This window comes from Dromaius novaehollandiae, chromosome 7 (assembly GCF_036370855.1).
Source record: "Dromaius novaehollandiae isolate bDroNov1 chromosome 7, bDroNov1.hap1, whole genome shotgun sequence".
Classification (NCBI taxonomy): Eukaryota; Metazoa; Chordata; class Aves; order Casuariiformes; family Dromaiidae; genus Dromaius; species Dromaius novaehollandiae.
Window position 1 is genome coordinate 25,181,125 of NC_088104.1, and position 24,200 is coordinate 25,205,324.

General features: G+C 36.6%; 1 protein-coding gene across 2 annotated transcripts; it reads right to left on the reverse strand.

Moving 5' to 3' along the window:
- CIR1 (corepressor interacting with RBPJ, CIR1) lies at positions 1–24,151 on the reverse strand. Of its 2 annotated transcripts, XM_026092891.2 has the most exons (10): positions 23,994–24,151; positions 23,062–23,156; positions 22,444–22,517; positions 20,316–20,329; positions 20,170–20,225; positions 19,802–19,850; positions 19,472–19,589; positions 4,951–5,057; positions 3,395–3,480; positions 1–1,585 (listed from the first exon to the last, which is right to left on the reverse strand). In XM_026092891.2, exons 1-10 carry the CDS (start codon positions 24,063–24,065, stop codon positions 862–864), a joined length of 1,395 nt encoding a protein of 464 aa, XP_025948676.2. In that variant the 5' UTR covers positions 24,066–24,151; the 3' UTR covers positions 1–861. The 2 variants fall into 2 exon arrangements, with proteins under 2 accessions (XP_025948676.2, XP_064371045.1); XM_064514975.1 differs by lacking the exon at positions 20,316–20,329 and having other exon boundaries at positions 23,994–24,038.
- Positions 24,152–24,200: the final 49 nt, after the last annotated feature.

Consider the following 24,200-nt stretch of genomic DNA (forward strand, 5'->3'; position numbering starts at 1 on the left):
TGGCAATTTTTACTGTTTTTAAAGAATAAGATGCTTTATTATGGAAGTTCATCTTCATAACAATGTTTGCAGAAAATGGCTGACAATCATGAAGAAAAATAAGTTTTCTTCCATGAAAACAAAAGAATGAATATTTACATTAACTTTCTATCACAAACAATGAAATACCTGAAACAGTTGAGGCAGTAAATATTCTTTTCATGTCTTGAGAGATTATTGAACAATAACTTGACATTGTACTGACATATATCAACAGGGGTTCAAGATGTTTAGATAGCCCTGACCAAGCTGTACACTGCAGGAGGTCAAAAAACGTTGGCTACACACTTATGTGAACTATGTCTCTCTGTTGTTTTAACTCAAGAAATTGATCTCTTACAGGGAACTTTAGGAAAAATGTTTCAGTATGAAAAAAACTCTACAAGCTGATGTTTTGACATCTGAAGCAGTGTTTTATCCAGAACTATCTCAAACGTCTGTTATTTAAAATATCCCAGGACTCTTCCCAAATTACTCTCTGATTCCCCTTGCAGTTGCATCTAAACAGAAATTATCATTGTCAAAACCCAGAGTATCACGTATGCTCTGAAATATTTTAAAACAGTAAAATCAGGTCTATGGTCTATGAGTTACTGCATGTATACAAGAAATACTTACCAACAAGCATATTTATACAGTAAGAAAAATACAGTAACATTTGCTAATTTACAAATATTCCCACATTATAGAAATTATGCTGTTCGTTTTATGTAGGAAATGACAGTTACAGAGGTTGGAAAATGAGCAGGAATACATAATTGAGTCCTTGTTAAAGGCATTCATCAAAAATGGTGACATTTTTGTTTGCACCTGTCCCCTACACTATCTGGTTTTTTTCCTCTCCCGGCTTCTGCTTCTACTGCGTCTGCTGCTTTCTCTATGTTCCACTTTACCATACTTGTCTCCACAGCTCTCCCTACATTTTTTCTTCTCTCTGTGCACATCTGTGCTGGGGCTTCTGGTTTCATTTCTCCTGTGCTGTTCTTCACCGGGGCTTTGACTTGGACTTTTTCTTATTTGCCTTTGCCTGTTACTGCTGTGACTTGTGCAAGGGCTTCTCCCGCTCCTCTCATCCATGCTTTGGCTTCTGCTATCCCTCTCCTTTCTTTCAGTCTCTCCCTTGTTGGTGCTATGGTATCTACTTTTGGACTTTCTTTCCCCCTCACAGGAGTTCCATTTGTTGCTCCCCGCAGAACTATCTTGCTTTAAAAGTCTATACTTCTCCCTATCTTTGTCCTTGTTACCGTGACTACTGGAGAGATCTTCATAAAGTTTTTCCTTCCTAGTCTTTGCCTTTCCTTCTGAATCGCTGCTGCTAGCCTCTGAAAACTTGTCTTTTTTTCTTTTCTTAGAATACATCTTCTTTTGTGCTGCTTTATCTCTGCTGTCAGTCTCACTATCGCTGCTGCTTACTGAAGTCTCACTGGAGGATGAGGAAGAGGATCTTGCCTTATGTTTCTTATGTTTACTTTTGCTTTTTTTCTTTTGCTGCTTTTTCTTCTTTCTGTCTTTCTTTTTCTTTTTCTTCTCCAGACGATCCAATTTCCTTTTATTTTCAAAATAAAAGAGTAGAGCAATCAGAAGTGTTAGGACATTTTAAAGTATGTCACTGTCTTTTGAAGTTCACTACTTTAGATGACCTACAGTAAATACAGTATTTTCCATAACAGCATGTTGAATTTCTCTCCTTTCTGCAAAGTCTTATTTTAAAACTTATGAACTTGAGTTAACCATAGCTAGAATCTTCCTGTAATCCACAACAGTTTCCTCAAAATAGGAGGGATACAATTTTTTAAATTCCTTAATTTAGAAAAAAATAGAAGAAATGTGAATTTGGGCGTTCTAACTAAGAATACATTCAGCAGTGCTTCTCCTTCATGACAACCTGCTTTGGAAACGGCAAATATAATTTGCTGCTTTTTGTTTGTGCATTTTTATAATAAGAGATTTTGAAAATGAAAAATTGACAATTAGTATTCATTTCCTAATAATGATGGAAACTGAGAATCTAAAGCCTACATCTCAGAGTTCTCCAGGCAAATAATACTGACGTTTTCAATCATTTCTTCTGTCACAAATAATAGAAATTTATAATTTCTAGCCAAAAGTACAATACTCTATCACGCACACTGCAGTCACTGCCATTTTACCTACAGTCTTTTTTTTACTTCTATTTTACTTACAGTCACTGCTTTTACCTAGTTTTTAATTTCAACCCCTTGCTGTCTCTGTTTATCCTTCTCAAAGAATCAGTGACCAAAAAGTGAAAATACTTTCAGTGTATTCAAAAATATTACTTTAGACTCTCAGAATGTAAAGGGCCTAAGTATTTACTGAACTTAAAGTACCACAATTTAGTAGTGTTGGGCCAACAGGTTCCAACAAAATATTTTTAAATGGCTCAGACTACACAACACTTTTTACTTAAAATGAACATAAAATACGTCCAGCATTTTCAGAGAATGACTAATCATATATACAAATATGATATGTACTTTGCTACTCAGGTCCCTGCCTATGAATTCACCTTCCCCCTTTTTTTTCCCTTTCCATGGACAGAAAGTATTTTTAACCTAAAAGGCTGCCTGACTGCCATTTTAACTAGTGATACCTATAGGGGATCTATCAGGCAGTAGTTCATATTTTCCATTTTAAACATTTTCAAGTTATTTTAAGATAATGTTGCAAATTAACAGAGGAAAAAATGTGAGCCACCTTAAGCGTATGAAATCAGTAGGATAGAAGCAAGGAATGAAAACCTTAATCTTGCAGTTCTCATAAAACATTAATATGGGGAGCTCCCTCTGCTGGCTTAGTTGCATCAGCAAACTGTACACCCCTGATCTAGTGCAGGGCTGAGCTATGCCAACCTTGATGCTGGGACACAATGTCAGGTTAAATTTAGAGGTACTGGAAAACATACAAACTTTGCCAAGTTGTAAATCAGTAAGCAAGGACATATCATTTTTAATCCTGGAAGAAGACGCTGCAAACAACAGAGTTCAAAATAATATTTTAAAATAGGAATTGACAGTATCTTCAATGAGCCAATGCATATATAGTACTAGAGTGCGTATTTCAGTATCCGAGATAAATCAGAAATGAAACTCAAACCAAAGGTATCAAAATTAGACTAGAAGAGCCAAATTAAAAAAAATAACTGGATTAAGAAAAAACATGCTGCATAATGCCATTTGTGGTCAAGTATATGTTAAATTAAGTTGATTTTCTTCTGCCGTGATGTTGCTAAATTCTTCAATGGTATAGAAGAGTTACAACGACAAGCATGCATGAGAAAGCTATGGTGTCAGGATTACTGGCTGTATAAATCCCCTCCACTAGGTACCACAATTACCTTAGAAGTTTCTGTTTTTGCTTGGTTGACAGTGATTTTAAAAATTCAACCTCTGGATCATCGTCTCCTTCACTTGCAACATATTCCTAGGAAAATGTAGTAAGATATTAAGTCCTTAAATAAAAATAACCTCTTAGTTCAGATTTCCGTATTAAAACTGATGCTTCTGTGTGTACCTTACATTTCCATAGGCACAAATACATTTATATTACCATATCAACTTAAGACTCTTTGGAAGGAGCCACATATTTGCTACAAAGAAGAAACACATTCTGTCTCAATGGGAAGTAGGTTCTATAATGTAGGGGCCATACAAAAGAAGTTATTAGTAACATATGAAACATTACTGACAGGGAGAGAAGCATTTCTGAAATAGTTGATAAAAATGAGCAAACTTTGGAGCTCACACAGTTCCCTAAGATAAGTCATTTATTGTTCATGGAGGATGGGGAAGACACTAGTCCTGCTCAAACACAGAATAATTTAGACATATTATTTTTTCTGCCTCAGTTTAATAGTTAGCAAAATGGCTGTTACGAACATCTGCCTTACTGTTCTGTTATTGGTCTTTCAATGTTCATGAAGTGTTCTAGCAATGCAAAATAGTGTAATCATATAATCTACATACAGTAACACAATAAGCAAAGCACAGATACTTTAAGACCTTGAATTCTCCAAATTGTATGCAACTGGTACAGCACAGCTCTCTGCTGTGATGTTTTTAATTTTAGCCACAGTCGGAAGGTGAAAGAAGATACAAAGATAGAAAGCTCTTCCGAAAAAAAGAAAAAAAATACATAAAACAAACATACTCAACAACCCTTATTTCACTGTGATAAATTTAATATTGCCCATATGCTACCTGTCTTCTGGGATAAAATATAGCTTTGTTTAAAGGCAAAGGGAGATTTCTCTGTGGAGACACAATGAATTGCTCATTTACTCAGGCTTTCCAGAACGAGTGAGGGCTGTTGTCCCCAGTCTGCTTCACCTTGGTCACCTGGTGGTTTGACTGTCTTGCTATATGAACAAAGGTTATTGCATGGGGACTCACTCAAGTAGGGTAAACAAATTGCTCATTTTACATTTTTAGTAAAGCACCTCAATTAGAAATGTACATTGAGAAGTCTGAATAAAGGCAATTAAATATTTTCACTCCAAATAACAACAGATGTAACAATAGCCAATTAAGTCAAAAATCTTCATATATAGCATTCCTGGCAGTAATTATTTGTGATGCTTCCTCAAACTTCACCCAAAGGCTAGTATCGCAGAAGAGGTATGTGGCAAAATCCCTAACCATCCCCTTTTGTGAGAAATTCAATTTCTAGTCAGCCAGAGGAGGTATTTAATTCATTAAAGATGAGTTCTAAAAAATTTGCCATTCTGACTAAAACAAAACTGGAAAACACAGTAAGTTTCTGGATATTTTTCTGCTAGTATAGCTATTCAGCTTTCCTATGGATATGCATATTGGAAAACATTAAGTAGCAATTCACAAGCAATCACATTTAGATTTATAGACATTTTCAGCTTACTGGTAAAAAGATCATTACCTGTGATGGATCATTTACGGTCAAGTTTCTCCCCAGTACATTTCGTTTCAGTGCAAACCCACTGTTTCTCATCTCCGCTATTAGCTCCGAGGGGTGCATTGATGGCCCTGTTCACAAAAATCACAGTTTGAATGTATCATTTATATCTCTCTACCTTTTTTGGACTCCACAGTTGGAATTCAGTTGAAGCTTTGTTAAGTAAAATCACAGCTAAATCAACTCAATAATCTTCTGCTGGGCAAATAATCAGATATGATTTTCTAAAACAGCAGTCTGGAGATTCAGAATAGAAAATAATTGCATTTTTCTTTAAGTGCAAGGGGATTCTCTTATGTAACTTTGTCATGTTGAAAACAATATATTTAAGTAAGTCTAGTAGTATATTTTTATTATAGTACAAAACAACACAGGAAACCAAGAAAAAACATATTCGGTGAGACTTTTAAGTACCTCCTCTTCCCTAGAAAAATGGGAAAATGCACTTCTAATATACTATTAATATGGCATTTTTCATAATGACACAATTTTTTCACTTAAATGTAGAAAGTAACCAAGAAACTCAGTATATTTATGCAAAAAATGATTAAATACATGAAAAATTAAACTATGTCCTTATTTACTCCAGGGACCCCCAAATGTGCTGGGTTTTGGGCTGCTAATTGTGAGGCTCATCACGGGTCTCTGTTGTAACAGCTTGCAAAATATGCAGTACACAGCATTAGAGTAGGTGTTTGGGATCAGGCATGTTATCTTTGTTTGCAAACACCCATATAAGAGTACAATATGAGACATATTTTGGATCATTCAGCTTTGACTGCATAAGTTATAAGCCCTGTAACTCTTTTGCGCGAATTAAACACTGTGATCATCAAGACCTCACATACTCCTATGATTAGCTACCTTTCCCACCCCCAAGCTCTACTCTTTCGGTGGGTCACTTTCAGTAAATTTACTTACCAGTTCATTCACTAACCTCACTGTCAATTAATTAGCAATACTGTATAAGGTTAATCTAAATTACAAGGCATGTAAAATGAAGCACGAGGCACATGACTGCTAATACTTCAGTAAACTAATTGTAAATAATAAGCTAGTTTTATCCAATATATTGATCCTGTTTTGCAGTTTTAAGAGTTTCTTAGTTGTGGAGAAGAACAAAACTCACAAATTTTTGATACAGAAAAGTAGGGCAAGTAAACAGAAATTTTTAATACGGAAAAGGAGATAGCACTTTCTCAGAAAATGGCAACTAACTTTTTCAGTTTTCCTGCATAACACACTGCTCATAGAAACAGATCTATCTGCAAAGCAGGAATGAAGAAGATAACACCTGAAAAATAATAGTTTAAGCAGCCTTTGCATTACTAACTTTGTCTTCACAAGTTTCTAATTATTCCAGCCAAAAGAATTTTCTAAGGAAATACTTTTTAGTCCCTCACTGAGTTTAAGTGTTCTATTAAGTAGAGGCTTTCTTTTTTCCTCACATATATTTTACCAAAAGTATTTTTTCTTTTAAAATGTTACAGTGTACTTGTAAGCTCAGTGATAGTTAACGAAGGTGTATGGGTTGCTTTGTTTACATTTTTGCTTATTTCAGTTTTAAAAGACTCATTGCAGAGAGGAAAGGAACACAATTAAGATCTGCAGCTCCTCAGTATCCCTGTACAAGCTTGCCAACATACAGATCTGTCCATGTCTGTACAGAATCAAAAGAGATTTTATCCATGAGCAAACGATGGTGCTAAAAGTAGAAAGATATTTACAGGAAAATCAGTAAGACTCAGCACATTGTAAGTTCTCAAAGATTTACTAAAAATGTAATTTAAATTACCTGTACTACAATTCCAAATTCATATATTTGGATGAAAAGAGGAAAGAGCGAGTCTTTTCGCTTGGAAGGGTTGCTTCCCCAGGTACCTCTGACAGGGATTTTTCCCGAGAAGACCTAAAAGCTGAAATGGGAGCCATACAGGGCAGCACATTTTGATTTCAGCAAGTCACTTGCAGCTGCTGATCTCAGGGCCATCTTTAGGGAAGTAGACACAAGAGCAGATCCCAGACAGAGCAAACTGCTCAACAGAAGGAATTCACAGGTCAAAAAATATGGTAGTCAGAGATGTTATGGTAACCTTGCTCTGCTTGCCCAAATCTACTCTGGATGGATACCAAGATTAGACACAAACCTAACAGGAGAATTTGTAACAGCTGATGTCTTGATTCAAAAAAAGCCATATAAAGCAGCCATACAATATAATAAAATACTAAAACCAAAAACAAGCCCTGTATAAAGAAGCTGAATGGAGACATACCTGGACATTCACAAATGAAGACTTCACTATACCAAAGAACTCAAAACCTTTGACCAGATTAAATCTTATAATCCTCCTTTTATTCAAAGACTATGGCAGTAAGAGCCACTGCCTGTCAAAACAACATAATTAACGTACCAGGTCTTCCCCCTACAGTATCTCAGAGCATTGTACACACTTTGATATGTACCAAATACCTAGATATTCCCAGTACTGTAATCAGAAAAATGGCAGAATACAACTTGTCCAAACCTACATAGGAAATTTGGAAGAGAACTGGGACAGACCTCCTAATTTTATGGTTACTTACACAGACTAGAGTCAGGATCAAGACAAAAGAGGCATGAAGGCAGGAAGGCACATCTGCCTTCTAAAGCACAGTTCAAAACCATTTTCTAGAAAGAGACCTTTCAGGCCTTCTTTGTGCACAACCACTGGGAAGGAGGTAAGCAATTCCCCCCCACCCCCCTTTTCTACATAAAAAGCTTATCATGAATGCGTAGCATTACTGACTTTTGTGCACTCCTGTCCAGTCTATTTCAGTTGTTCTTTGAACAACTTCATTCAGCTATGTTCCAGTTAAGTCATAAACTGCAAGACAGATGGTAAGTTTAAGCTGAGAGGCTCTCAGTATGCTAAAATCTTGGGGTTCAATGCTAGCTAAGTATTCTTGGCCAGTATCCACCAACTTGCAAAAATTCATGAGTACACTGGGAATAGAAAAATATTGTGTACTGCGAAAATTGATGTCCTCATATATTCATCCATTACTTGGGAGATAGTCTGTGAAGAAGCTGGTATGATCTCATGCAGGTGAAAAGGTCTAGATATGACTGTCATGAGTTGACAAAAAGTTAGATATAGAAACCCTGTAAAAATAGCTGATTGCTAGGACTTCTAACAACTAGTCTCTCATCCATCAGCAAACTAAAAATAAGTTCAAACTTATAATCTGTTTCATCATCTGTTTCTTATTCTTTCTGAAATAAGTCAAATACAGTACCTTGCTATTTTTGAATATGACTATGTGTCAAGCTTATTTTCTGGAATTTTCATTTTGAAAGAAAAAAAAAAAACCTTAAAACTTTTCCAGATGACACTTGTTTAAAGCTAAAACATTAATCTTCTGTAAAATCCATAGTCACAGAGGAACTTTTTACCACACATGAGAATTAATTCATTGCATACTGATATACTTCTTTCTGTACATTAAGACAACTTGTTAAGTTTTCTAGGGCTGCAGTTACTTAAAATTTTATTAAGGGGTTACACAGAAGAGGCTCCACAGTTAAGAAGCAACAAAAGATTTTTTTTTTCCCATGGCCTTTGTGATTTTCAAGAAAAAGTGTTTTCAAGCAAATCGACTATAGTTTCTTCCTTCTCCTTACTTCTCACAGAAGTGCTTACTGCATTACTCTTCTCTTTTCTCTTCTGCTTAAGACACTACTTAAGGTAAAAAAAAAAAAATCCAGTTAGCTCAGCTCACTCAAAGAGTAGGAGCATAAAATCTGGAAACTCAACCCATTAAATGAAGTGTGAAAGGAAGGATTTTAGTCTTGCACAAAGTGCAACCTGAGCACAACCTTGAATCGACAGCTGTTGATGCATCTCTGTAATATGCATACAATTAAGAAATAGAAGAGCTGTAAATAGAAGTTTTCTGAAGCCTATATGAGCCTCAATTATACTGGATTGCAGAAGGATATCATACTAGGATTTCTAGAACATATTGCCAATTTGCTTGTATAACAAAGAGCAGTCCAATTTCTTACTGCACTTAACTGAGATCAAATTAACAGAATTAATTCTACCTTTATTAAACATCTGCAGGGGGAATATAATTCTGGATTTCAATTACTAAATGCCTAACTTACAGAAAGCTCTCCTACCCCACCTTAGAGCACCCTCCCCAGCCCAGAAACAAAATAAATGTATAGCTAAGACTGACATTTTAGATTCTGTCCCTATTTCTCTTAAACTTACGCATGCAAAGGATGCATTTAATGCTTTGTTGTTGCCATGATGTTTCTTTGAACAAGCCTCTCCTCTTAGGAGAGCAATGCTAGCTGTAACACAGCATCTAGCACCCCTCCATTAAAATGTCTAAAGCACATTTTTCAAATTATCCAATATTAGAGGACAATGTACTAAAAATCTCTTATCATAACGACTGTGATTAAATACCACTTTTTCCTACAACAGTTTCAGTGGCGGTAAGGACAGAACCATAATGTTATGATTGCTAGTGTGTCCCAAAATAGCACTTTTACTTCTGTCTATTTGCAATGCATAGCCTTGACAGTATCTGCTCAATTTATTGATAAAAGCTTCCACTTCTGTCAAGCAGTGCAGATGAGCAAACTGAATTATTCTTTGCAATCAGTTAAGTTTCTAACTAGATTTTGATTCTGGAATACGTACAGAAAGCAAAGAGGCAAGAAACAGTAATAGTGTAACCACTAAGCCCACCTATGGCAGGGGAAATTAGAGCAACCAGTTGTACTTACACAGTGGTTGCAGTTATGTATTGATATAAAAATTACTGAAAAAAGGCAGTAGCTTCCTTATAGTGTCACTTTAACTACAACTTTCTGACCTACATTTTAACACATGCCCATTGTGTGTATACATCATCAAAACAGATATTATTTAGAACAGAGTTGGACTTTTCTTGAGCTTCCTTTTCTTGAGGAGGGGTTCTGGTGTGGGACACCTTTCAGTTTATGTACGTGATCATTTGAATCTAAATTAAAACCACCATCATACCATTAGAGTTCTGCTGATTTGGTGAAAGATATATAATTTACATGGACATAAATGTAAGATAAGTACACAGGTACAGCTGCTATCTATACATCAGTCTCATATTATATATTATACATACATATATTATGCACATATATTATACATCAGTATACTCCACACCATCACATATAAAAAGTCATGTATCAATCAAGGACAATATATTTTCAAGGCTTATCCTTTTTACTACATAGATTCTGTTAACAAAGTAGGGCTAAAGCATGTTGTCTTTTTTCTGTCTCATAGGCATCTTACACAACACGATGCCATAATTCTTCCAAAATTTAAATCTGGTCTTCTATGCAACAGTGATATTAAAGCTGTGCTCTGTTACTGCCAAAAATTAAACTGGCAATTACCACTCAGACTTTAAAACTGCCTTGTTAGTGACCTTTAAACAAAGCAAGGAGGAACTTACTGAATTACACGTTAAAGATGAACTATACATCGCAAGCTCACAAACAGTATTTCACTGATCAAGGATAGCATAGCTGCATGCAAGCGTTCCCAAACTGGATTACAAAGGAAACTATTTAAAGATCATCTTCAACGCAGAGACTGAGCTGTTCCTGGGTTTGACAGGTCTGAAGGCAGAGTCCTGTGGTTCTGAATGACTCCTCTTAGCGTGGACTCTTCTACGGAAACTAAGTTTTGGAAAACCATCCTGCTGGCGGGTTTTGGCTTAGCACAACCTCGCACGAAGCAGGAATGCATTCGAGACTCAGAATACTGCCTTCTCTGGATGGTGGCGAAGGCAGAACACTTGCATACAAGGGTTTGGGGATTTTGTTTTTAAAAGACAAACTGACTTTGTAGCTAGCATAAACAGTTCTGTCAATACATTCATAAACTTCTTTTGCCTTCTCCCTACAGTCCCATATATTCTTTTTCATATAGCTTAAAATAAAAATGAACAACAATGTAAAAATTACAGACTGAGCCTAATTATACTGTATCTTCTATGAACTTTTATTATTGCTGTGACAGAGGTGAGAGAATACCCTTTCATTTACCCAAAGGACAATAAGCTATTATCATGATTATGTGAGCATGATCCTGGTCAGGAAGAATGTAGCAAATTTATACTGTCTCCACTAATGCAGAACCGATCATTTTCTACTAATAATTTTCCCATCCATTTCAGAGATGACTGCATTCAGACCATATTTACACTTCAAAGCAACAGCTGCAGTTGGCACTGAGGGAAAGCAACAAATAAAAAACTTTGCGACTCTTAATTAGCTTTACTTTGGAGGGTCTGTGGTTTAATTGATGACAGAATTTCAGCATAACATACCATGCTTTTGTCAGAGGTGTTTCAGGGAATTTTGAGTTTCTTCTTACTTTTTTTCCTAAGTAAAAACCATTTACATTATCAAATTGCTATATGAATCCATATTTCTTGTTTAAGTGCTAAGCACAACGCTTCTAATAGAAATCTGTATTTTATGCACTTACATCAAATACTGAGACTTCTGAAACATAAATGGAGGATTATTCTAAAATGTGACAGTTCTTAGATTGAGCGAAGATTTTATTAGGGTTCCTACTGTTCACAATCAAAGCACTCAGCTGCAGATCATAAAGGAGGGGTTCATATGCTATGCATTTCTACAGACGACCTTTTATACAAATATGCATGGTTAAAAAAAAATATTTGAATATGTTAATGTTATTATAGATTCAAGAGAACACTTAAATCAACTCCTGCTTTCCTGTAGGATGCAACGCAAGTTTTGACTTGTTGGGAAACAAGAAGGTACCATATTTGTCACTGAAAAAAATGCAGCAAGATTATAGATATAATATAATATAGACACAGATATCCTTTTTTACTATTTCCATATGGTTGATATTTCAGTGATTATTATGGAAAGGAATTTCACCCAAAAGTGAAAGATCACCTGAACGCACTAAGTAATAGACTGGCTGAAAGCACAACCATAATTAATTCCGGAGCACGTAGGTAATGCAAACGAATGGTACCAACTCTAGGAGCTCATAATGGATCTTCAGCTTTAAAGAAGGCTGCATTTATGTAGACATGTCCAGAGTTTCTTTAGCTTGATAGAACACAGGACACTAGATATACACACGTGTTACTCTATTACATTTTTACCATTATTTGTCCAAATCTTCCATAACATGCAAATCACTTTCACTTTCTTCCCTGTAATTCCGCTGGAGGGATCATGTATGGAGCCAGTGGGCCCTAAAACATTCAAAGCAGTCATTAGCAGATAAGGATGCCCAGCAATCTCCAGTCTTAGGTTTCACAGGCTAAGAGCATAAGAATCCTATTTATCTTAACATCCTACTGTCTTCTAACTGGAGCATTTACAAAATTATCTCTCCATTTGGGACACTAGTCTTCTTTCATAAGAGAGTAATAAATTGTTTCCAAGCAGCTTTTGTTTCAAATAAAAGCAACAAAAATTGTAAATATTTAAGCTTGCGCTGCTTTTTAGCAATCTCTTCCCCCACCCTGGTTGAGAAGGACAGACTGCTCGCAGAAAAAAATGTAAGGGGTATTTAGGGTATTTAGTTTGCCTTAACTTCACCTGGCCAAGGAAGTTAGGGGCAGTAACAAAATAACAAAAAAACAACAAAACTATTTTGAAATACTTTGTATAGAAAACCCACAAGTCTCTGTTCTAGTAAAGTCGAAGGCCGAAAAATAATTAGCATGCTTAGTATCTGTTGTTACTGTACTCTATTTGTTTGTTGTCAAATCATTACCATCATCCTGATGCTGTCTCTGAAGACACATTTACCAAAACAATGCTTCTGTACTCCAACCCATACAAATCTTCACCAGGTCCAGCAATTTTGGGGGTTTCACTTAGCGCTACCAAGCTCTCTGATGTTCTGCATGAAGCTTCCTGGGCTTAGCATTCCACCCTATCATTTGTGAATAATCCTTCCGATTTTAGTATCGGACATACTAACACAAGTGAAATGAGATCCAGCATACGATAATGAAGAAAAAAAATCCTTAGCTCCATTTCTCTGATTTATCATATTTAACTGGCATTTGTACCCCTCTTAGTGATAATATGTGAAGCTAAAACAGAATACATTTGCCTTGTAAAATTATTTAAGAACATTTAAAAAATACTGCAATAGCAAAAAAAAAAAAAACCCACACCATAAGTGCTATTTTTATTTGCAAGTTTGACTAAAATACTGCACACATGTGAAAAGATCCATTTTCTTTGATGAAACTGGATAGTGATACACTTCCATACACTGTGAGCACAGCCTGGAAGTCATCCAGGTTTAGAACCAACAGATGTGCAATATTTGTAACAATTAGGTATAAGAATTTACACTTCAATTTACATTACCGATTTGACATGCTTTGTGTATGTGTGCACACTCCATATAGGAATGACGTTTTAGAATGAACACATTTCAAAGTTTATGAACCATCATGAACTACTGACCTACTAAGAAATCGAAAGCTGTGGTCTGAACTCCCAAAAAAGCACTAAAAGCACAAAATCAACAGATACTACTGGTGAATTATAAAAAACAACTGTAAAAACTGGCAAACTTTTAGGATCTAGTGACCTGGATTTATACTGGCAAGTAATACATATTTTATACATAAATACACACACAAGCACACAAAGTCATAACCACAAATGATAGTTCCACCTTGTCTGAACTTTGAAAGTTTGGATTTCATCAGGAAAGAACATTCTAAATCAGTTTAGCCCAAAGAAACATTTTGATTGCCTAATTTAACTTTGTAAAGAAGTAGTAATTCTTATAAGTTGGTCTGTAAGCCTCACAGCTGGAATGTTCTAACACTACTTTGCAGTTTCCAGTGATCAAAGTAAGTTACTTTTTATCTAAAACTAAGAATTTCATAATGGAAATAATGCAACACCAGGAGGTGCAGTTATCATGAAATAATTACACTCCTGGGAGATTACAGACAAGGCTGTACCCCAGGGGTGTGATTATCCCATGATAACCACATCCACTGAAATTGCCCTATTGCAAAAATAATCTCTATTCACTGGTGAGATATTATTCAATAGGCACTTTAATGGTAAGATTATTATTTTTTTAGCATGAATTACCAAATAGATTAGTAAAATGGTTCCAGAAGCAAAATAACCAAGCCACCAAGCCTAACTCATGGGTACTGACTGTAACTATTTTTCTGTTTGCTGTAGCACTGCAGTGTATTTCAGATCTTGAAAGATAGCTCTCTGTCCTCTCAGAACACAGCTCTGTGCCACAGACATATGCTTTAACCCTGCAGCATTTCCACCAGAGTAATCTGAAGTCAGCGACTGCTCTTTGCATACAAGATATTGAACACTGAATCCAAAACACCAATGCCAATCATTTCATGTGCAAAGAGGATGATTACAACACAGTCCTCACCTAAGATGATAAATTCAAAGACAAATATCTTTCTGCTGAACTAAGAGAATCACAGCTTGTAGGGTTTTTCTTTCCAAAAATTCTACATTGGTTATTTTACAATGCTTGAAAAACTGTATACTGATTATTAATAGCTGTTCTTTTTCCTCACAGACAAGCAGAACAAAGACTATATCACACGTAGAAGTTTCATTTTCATTCATTTTTAACTCAAACATTTCCTTTGAGGATGAAAAACAGTCTCAGCCCAGATAAGACATTTTGTTTTGCTCTATTCCTGAAGGAAGATGAAATTAAAATAAAACACATGCTGAACTTGCATCAAGTGCTCTTGAACATTTCCATTGTGTGTTGAGATATCTTAATTTATATAACTGCCAAAGGAAACTATAATGGCAATTAAAAGTGAAGTGCACTGTTCTCAAATATACGAGAACTAAGTAAATAGGATTTTTTTTTTTTTAAAGCACCTTCTAATAGTAGACTACTCTGGAAAGATTGTGTCAACAAAACATCAAGAAATGCTGAAACTATGAAAACTCTGCTTTGCGGCAGGTCATAATACACAACACTAATTCACTGTTCTGTTCACATGCTATTTCCCTCCCTTTAACATGACCTGCTCATCTGGATGGAACAGTTCCTGCATTATTTAAACTTCTCCTTCAAATAGGAATCTAAATCTTACTGCAACTCAGTGATTTGGGCATTTAAGAGTATGAAAAGATAAAAATTTATCACCTTTTGGACTTTTACCATACTGAAGATACTACTTCAAACAAGATAATTGATGGCCTAATTTGGGCAGGAAGAAAGGAAAAGACGGGGAAGGGCTGGTTTTGTTGGTTTTACTCAATAACTTGGCTATGCTAACAAAGCAATTTTTTTTCCTCATTTTCTGTCAAAAACTTTTGCTTTTGACCAACAAGAAAGATGAAAAATTCCCTCCAAGTAGGTAAGTACCAACCCTTTTTGCATGCATAAGGATTTGTTAGCAATAATATGGCCACCACTGTTTTCCTTCCAGGATAACTTTGTTCAGCAGTGTTTCTGAGAGCAGTGACCTTTCCACACTGGAGACTTTTAAAGACTTTAAAGTTACTGCACTACTGATTCCAGACATGAACCTAATTAGGATATAAGATACTTCTGTGGCTCCTAATCTTGCGCGTATGAGATGTTTCAGCCCTTCTTTAGGGCACCATATACAAAGCTTCTATCATTTCTGTTCTATTCTGTGGACAGAAACACATTTGGGTAAATGCACAAAGTCAGCAGTAAACAAGACAAAATCATTTATCTTCCTATGCATTAACCATGCTTCTCTCAGCAGAACAACGAGGTTCAGAAGAACAAGACCAGCTAAAAGTCACCCACTGGGTAACACAGGGGAAGCCAGGCCATCTTTTAAAAGCCACTCACGCAGCAATTAGCGATGTGAACGTATCTGGAACGTCAGACGACAGACCAGGAGGCAGAGGCTCCCCAAGCACAGACCGCTTCGGGATTCACCACCAGCCAGGCGGCTCTGCAGCACACCGACTAGCATCTTCCAACCCCGGGCCCATATGTGGTGTGCTCTACCAAAGGGGGGGGATTTTCAAAGTTGTAGCAATGTTCAGCACAAGATGAGGACAGAAGTTAAGAATCCTAACCTAAAAAGCATATCGCAACTACCAAGCACCGCCTAGGAAAAATGATTTCATTCTGTTTTGGCAAAAAATGATGCCAGATCATCTTTTATCATAAGACCATAAATCAAAGGGAATAAAGTGCTACCAAGTAAATCACTTCCAAGCAATATTGAGCTCTTTTCCTATCAAAAAAACCTTTAGATTCCCCCCTCCCTTTTTTTAAATCAGTTTCAGTGATACATAGCCTAAATTGGGTTATTCTAATACAATTAGTTTCATAAACTAACTGGAGTCCTGGTTAATTGATTATCATACTAAAATTCTACTCCAGTTTCATTTTTATTTTTTATTATATCTCTGTATTTCTCAGATAATTATATCCCTTCATTTATGAGATGATATTTATATTTCATTTTCCTGACACAAACTAAGAACAAGCTTTCAAAGATGGGATTCCTACATATGGAATTACTTCCTTACCTTTAAATGTGTTACTTGCTTTGATGATTTAGCCCAACATTATTCAACTCTCTCTTGAGAGCTGGTTGCAAATATATTTGAACATTTTGGAAGCAAAGAAAAATATGTTAGCACCCACATCACATATCTGGCTATAAAAAAATTAAACACACGCTCCAGATCTGCTGTACACTATACCCAATCTCACTCCATCCTTGACATCCCTACTCATCGTTCTCTTCAAAGAGAGGCCTGTGATTTACTCTAGAGATGAACGTATAGCTTCTGAAAATTGTCCTTTAGAGTTCAGACCTTACAAAAATATTACAAAGCCACTTGGCTTGTGCTGGCAACCAAAATAAATTAAAATTTGGATCATTTACATGATTTCTATCAGTTTTCTAAGCACAAGAAGAGAAATTTGTGAAATGGGGGGGAGGAAATTCAAGTGCTTGTGTTTTTTTTTAAATCTAATCCTCAGTTCAAACACAGAAAGGTTTCATAAAAAGACAGTATCATAAACGAGTCTCTGACCAGTTATAAAGCAGTATTTTCCACAACTCTAGTCAATCTGTATAAGAATATGGCAAGAGACATTCCCACAGTGCTGTAAAACAATCAGCTAATGCATTAAGAATTTAGTCTAGAGATGCATATGGAAGAGCCGCTTAGGAGCGGGACTGCGCGCGACACTAGCAACTGGACAGAACTCTCAGCTGCGCAAAGCCAATTACTTACTTCGGTCCCAGACAACACAGGACTGGTTTCAGGGTTTAGTTCAAAAAATTCTATTTATACATCACATAAACTTCAATATACCATGCAGATGAATTATGGTCTTAAGAGAATCAATGAATTCAACAACTTGGGTTCTCACTTAGCCAAAGTGCTTCATCTACCTATATGGAATTTTCAGAAGTCTCACATGAGTGTAATTTAGCTCTTATTAAATCAGATGAAGATTTAGAAAAGTTGATGAAAGGATTGCATGCCCGAGGTTAGAAAAAGCAGACAACCTTTTATCGGTTGATCTAATTAAAGATATTACCATTTCCCTATAAGCTTTGTATCTTCTATTAAATCAAGAACTTACAATTGTTTCAAACTTTACCTGCAGTGTTTTACATATAGTTTCCCTGAAGGGAAGAAAGAGCAAGTAGCAGTATCATTACAGCTGACTATTCAAATTCAAGAACACAGTGTCTTACAAATTATATATACAAACCGTGATCTGTCGCCCACCCCTACTCCCTGAAATCCTTCCTCTCAGCCTACTAAGAAGCCTGTGCTCAGCATAGCACACTTTCTTTTAAGTTCTGGAGTTGAAAACATGAGAGCATTTCCACAGTCTGAAAACAGAGATAGTTTTGCAGCACCTTCCTTCATGCAAAGTACATTGTATGCGCTCAATCCCCTTCTTTAGGCTTAGAACGACTGGAAAGCTACTCGGAGAACATCTTTCTGACTAGGAAATGATCACAGCAGTCAAGCACTTCTTACAGCTAGATAGTTCAGCCAGCTTTGAAGCAAGCGCTTAGTCTTACACAGACACTGCAAAGCATCCTTACTGCACTGTTATGAATAAGGAGCCCATTTTCAAGTCTTGTGCAAGAATGTACAAATATTTTCAAATTTCCCAGCAAGCACTCTTAAAAATTACCCATATCATTTGAACTGAAAAAAATTTGAATTCTACAGCAAAAAAGTATGCCTTTTATGTGACAGCTGCACAATATAATTCTACCACCACCACCAAACTCTCCACTCACAATTTCTTCTAAGATAAGAATGAGGCAAGAAAATGATTTAATGTTACAACTTATTGAATATAGGCAGAGAATGACAACTACAGGACTGCCAATATAATGGTATAATCATCAGGCAATGCCTAAAAGCAGAGTAGTGTAAGAGGCACTATATCCTTTAACTTAAGTCTTCTGAGGCTTTATCTCAAAGAAATGATGTATCTAGGTGGTTTAATTCCAAAAGATAAGACAAGATGTAATATGGAATAAAACTAAGAGCTACCAGATAAAATAGATAACCTGAGGAAGGATAGCAAAATAGAAGTTATCAAGTGTGCAATTGTAATAATATTCATTCAAAACTGAATACACAACACAGCACATGATTGTAAGTGCAATACAGAAACCCATGTTACCAGCTGCTGTTTTAATGTATCACAATTTTAAGAATATTAAAAGTATTACAATCTTGGGTCAACTTACAGAAAGCAAAGCACTCGTAACAGAATTGTTACTGTAGGCAAACAATATTCAATTTGAACGATTACATCCACTCCTTTAAACCTCACTTAATACTAAATGCCACAAGGTTTTAACTAACAGGAAAACTGAGAGAGGAAAAAAAAGGTAGATGCATGAAGCAACGGAAAGCCAAATGAAAGGAAACCAGGCATTTGAAAAGATAAGCTTCAATTTCTTACCCGTTTATAAAAGCATTTCATATGACTAATAAAGAAATAAAATATAGCCTTTCCTTTTTCCCCAAATGGTTTACAAAAATGTACTGATGTATTCTCATGTTTCCGAACAGTATTCCTGAATTTGAACTGGGACAGTCTTTGATAGTCTGTTCATTAATTATTTTTGTGACACAAATATTGTCGTTCTGATATAAACAGTCTCATGGCAGCTTCTGAATTTCTGCCATAGCAAGATCAAAGCAACAGTCATGGCAAACTGTTTTTTAAATCATGTTACTAATTGGAAAATTAGATCCCTGACATTTGAAATAATTAACTTGAAATTGTGGCTACTACGTTTGGAATAAAGAAACCTTTTCCTCATTTCATCAACCATTTGAAATATGGTAAACTTAAATCTTCCAAAATTAAACCTGAGAAGTTCCTCCAAAATTTATAACCAGCATCTTTGAAAGAAATTCAGTGCCTACCTGAACCATCAGTGGAGACTGAACTTGCATTAATTCCAGAAAGGCCAAACAAAGGACATTCTCGATCAGTGTTTACATGACCCCACTTGTGGCATTTAATACATCTCACGTTCCGCACCTAAAAGGAGAAAAAAAGAAACAATTGACACAATTTAGTTAACAATACGACTTAATGTTTAGAGAAATGTCTATTTTATTATGAGAAAGGAAGGCTTTTAAACTCACTGAGAAACAGACGTTATAATTAAGAGAGTCCATGTGAATGTTCTGCAGTTAGATAATATTTGAAATAACCCAAGACATCCACAGAGTGAAATTTATGTAACTTGCCTGGATACCAAATGGCTGATCTCTGATATTCACATCATCCTTAGCATATCTGTTATTAAAAACACAAAAAGAAAACACAGATTAAATCTTCAATTAAAAAAAAATTATGTACAAAACTACTGTAAGTCCTGTCACGGTTAAGTGTGCATCTATTTCAGAGATACACTTCTGGTAAGCATTAGTTTTAATGTGTTTTCAAATATGGGTGTAAAATTCAAACAAAAACTAAGCTTATCAAGGATTATACAAACAACTTGCTTGGATGTATATATGTATATAAAAAAAAGGGAAGTAAAAGAAAAGGATGTCAAGAATAAGTAAGAAAAAAACAATTATTTGGATCAAATCCAGAAATCCAGATATCTTACTTTTCTCGAGGGGCGACTTTTTGCCATTCAAATTTGTACTCAGTCTCTCCTTCTTGCTGTAAGATATAAAACATGGGAAGGTTGAAATTTATTATACATTTTAAGTAAGTAGGAAGAAAACATTAAGAAATGATGTAATGAATTACCTCTTTAGTTTCTTCTGTAAATTATCAGAAATCATGAAAAAAAGAGAGATGATACATTAATTATACATGTAACATACAGCTGGTATCTTATCCGGAGACAAAAGATTTTATGGTTTACCCTAATACAATAGTACAAATACTCAGAAAGTAATTTTATTTAAATAAAGAGCACTAATAAATAATCAGCCTTTGTTATATTCAATTAGAAATCCTGTAATACTAGAATCATCTTTTAACCATATTGCTTAAATATACAAGCACTAAAAATCTTAAAAGCTTGCAAAGGAAACATTGTACAATAGGACAGCAGGAATATCCAGAAACTTGGTATTTTGCAAAGATTGCTTTTTTTTAGGTTCAGATAGAGAAGAATGAGTTCCACAGTCACTTCATTCTGCACAAAATAGCAGTTATAGAGGGAGTTTCCCATTTTAGTAGGTTATCATTAGTTTTGTAAACATACCTACTTAGAATTTAGTGTATGAGGTCTGGTAGATAAGCCTGATCCATATTTCTCAAGATAAATAAGCACATGTCTTGCAGTACAGTACCCTGTTAGAATGTGCTTCCTCACTGGCATATTTATAAAATGGAAATTGTAATTTATAAAAGCTTTTCCTCTCCAAGGGTTTTCATGTACTTCCTAGCAGTCATGGGCTTACTGTAAAGCAAGTTACATTTATATTAAATTTAATTATTTGGTTAAAAGGATCTCATAAAGCAACCAAAAAGTTGTTAATAAAAATTAATGTGTCACTTATTGTGCCAGTCCCATGGGCCCATACTTATCTGTGTAGTTTCATGTTTTAAGAGTTTCACGTATTAGGGAAAGAGGATTTATTTTCAAATAAAACAAAAATGCACTGGCTACAAAGGAAATGCATCTGTATTCAACTGATAAAAAATTCAAAAGATAAAATTTCAGCTTTGCGGGGCTGGTATCCCTAGGCTTTGTACCTAGTGAAAAGAGAACGGAGCCTCCTTCAGAAGGTAATTTAGAAAGGGTCTAACTTAAAGCCTTTGTATCATCACTGAAGAATCCTTTTTTTGTTCAGCTGGAAAGGAAGCCTGGGCTGCATATTAGCTTTAAAAAATTACTCCTGTTTTAGTAAATCAGCAGAACTGCTTTTCAGGACAATTTGCTTTTTCCTCTTCTTACAAAAGTAGTTTAAGAATTATTAGCAACAATAGTTAGGTTAAAAATTAGTTTTAAACATTAAAAAAAAGAGAATTATTTGCAAAGATAATTAGTTTAAAATTACATTTGCTCTGAGTATAAGGGATATGTTTAAGAGTTTTTAAAGAGAAATAATTGCAGAACTTGCTCTACAAGAATGAGCCTATCCAAGCATTTCCAAGGGTTTCAGTTAAAGTGGAAAGATGCACTTTAAAGGGAATACTCTTAGAATGTGTTTTTCTACCACCTTTTCTTAATTCTGCCTTTACTCATACCCTTACTCATTTAATTTTAGCAAAGTCTGAATGTATCCACTAGGTATTTATTAACTCCTCTTCATGGATCTACCAAATACAGTCTTAGTCAGACCCATCAGAGTCAGTCATCTACCACTTTTGATTATAGACTCTCCATCTCTATTTGTAAAACTTCAGCAAAATAGCTGTTTGCCATGACATTTTCTATGCCCAACGTGTGTCAAGTTGAGTTTTGGACAGAGCTTTTAAGCAAAGATGGCTCTGTTGTATCTAAGAAGGAGAGTAAGCAAGAACACAGGATTGTATTTGGCTTTGATAAAACAAAAGCTAGAGCCATTGTGTTGGTCTAGTCTTCCTCATGCAAAGGCTTTATAACTGGCAGAGGAAACACCTTCATTTAAGGATAGAACCTCTGCAGCTGCTGCTGCAAAAAATATTTTGTCTTTTTGTTCCTTTCACATCAAACTGTTTCTTAAAAAGTATTTCTTAGTTTGGGAGAAATTAAAGTTGTATGATATGAAAACTATTAAGCACTATGTATCATTGCATATTTCCACCAGAAAAACAAAAAGTCATACCTTCTAGTATTACCTCACTATGAGCATGTTATTTTAAAATAAGAGTCTGTGTTTATTTCTTTGGAGGGTTTTTAGCTTTGCAATGCTGTCTGCTCAAGATCAGGAAACCAGAGTACCTTTCTTTGCTCCAGGTGGGGCCTCATACATGAAATTAAGACCATTCTTCACACGCTCATCACCCATAAGCAATCTAAATGAAAAAGACACGAGTTTGGGGTGTTACACGCAAAACATTCACATTAGTATTACTTATTTAAAAAATTAGCCATGATCTGTGCAAGAGGAAATTGTCACCATAACTGGGAATTTCTCGTTGGTTCATTTCAGCACTAGAAGTTGAGTAACGAAGAACTGAGGGCCCAGTCAACACTTCTGCATGCTCCACTGCGTACCAAAATCATACATTTCAATCACAACTGAAACATAACTCCGTGCCCATAGATTATGGAAGACGGATTTCTGCATGATCCAAATGTTGCTATCGAGTTTACCTGCTGCTCTGTTAAATGTAACATACAGGGAAATGAATTGAATGACTCACACAAACTACTTGAAAAACTAATGATAAGGTCATAAATTCTTATGACCTTGCACCAATTTATGAGTCACTGTCCTCTTCTGTTACTAAGATCAGTGGGAGACCGTGCTTCAGATAACCCACAACGAGATGTCCTTCACTGCCATGAAGAGAAGAGATGGTAGGAGGAAGTGTGTGGTGTTACGCCATTTCTCACCTGTTATCATAGGATTCCTGTTCTTTAAGATACTGTTGCATTAATTCTTCTTGTTTCTTCTTATCATATGATATCTTCTGTTCCGCCATCCATACCTAGTTAAAACAAGGAAGTTTCTACTTAGCCTTCTACTAAACAAATAAAAAAAATCTAAAATATCCATGTATGTGAACTATTGGGAAAGACAGGCACACCATGCCAGCCGGGGGTTTTCCCGAGAAGTGTGGGGTGTCTATCCAAGAACCAGATGTTCACAAGCTGGAGCCAGAAAAGGGAGAGAGTCATACGGATGTGCGAGGAAGCAAACTTAAAGCTTTTAATATTCAGCTTTTTTCCTGATTTCACTGGTGAATTCGCACCTGATTTCAGCTGGAATAATTCTTCCATGCCAATAACCCACTGCAGAAGAGGATCCTGAGTAGCTGCCAAATCTGGTTTTCCTCACTACAGCACGGAAACGAGTCCGCTCCCACTCAGTGTTTTGGCAGTGCTTATGTTACACGCTAACGCAGCTATCTGGAAAAACGAGGTCTCTCTTCCCGCGCTGCTCTCTGTGTACTGCCAGGTAACACCCCACCGCCCCCCCGGGCGCAGCTGGCTTCCTGCGACACGGGCCGAGCGGAACTGGGTGCCCTAACGCCCTGCGTTAACGGAGTTAACTCCCCGCCACCACCACCACCAACAACAAAAAACCCGAACAGTTTAAGTACTGTTTTGGTACAGCAAAGCAGCGAGGACACTAGACATGAAGCAGCTTCGGCGACGCCACTGATAAAACCGGGCCGTCACCGCCGCGGGGGGGAGAAGGGGTTGTGCGGGCAGCGCGGAGCCCCCGGCGCTGCCTCCCCCCGCGGCAACGGCTGCCGGGCCCGGCCGCTCCCCCCGGGGGCCGGGGAAGGCGGCGGGCGTCGTGTCCCCCCCCGCTCACTCGCCTTTTTGATGTTGGACTTGGAGGCGGGGTGGAAGTCCTTCTTGCACATGAAGTTGGCGAACGACTTCCCCATGGCGGCGGTGGCGCCGTCGCCTGCCGGCACGGGCGCTCCGCCGCCTGCCTGCGCCGGGCCTTCCGGGGCGGCGGGCGGGCCTTCCTGCGGGGCGCCGCGCCGCCGCCGCCGCTACTGCCCCGGCCCCGCCCCGCC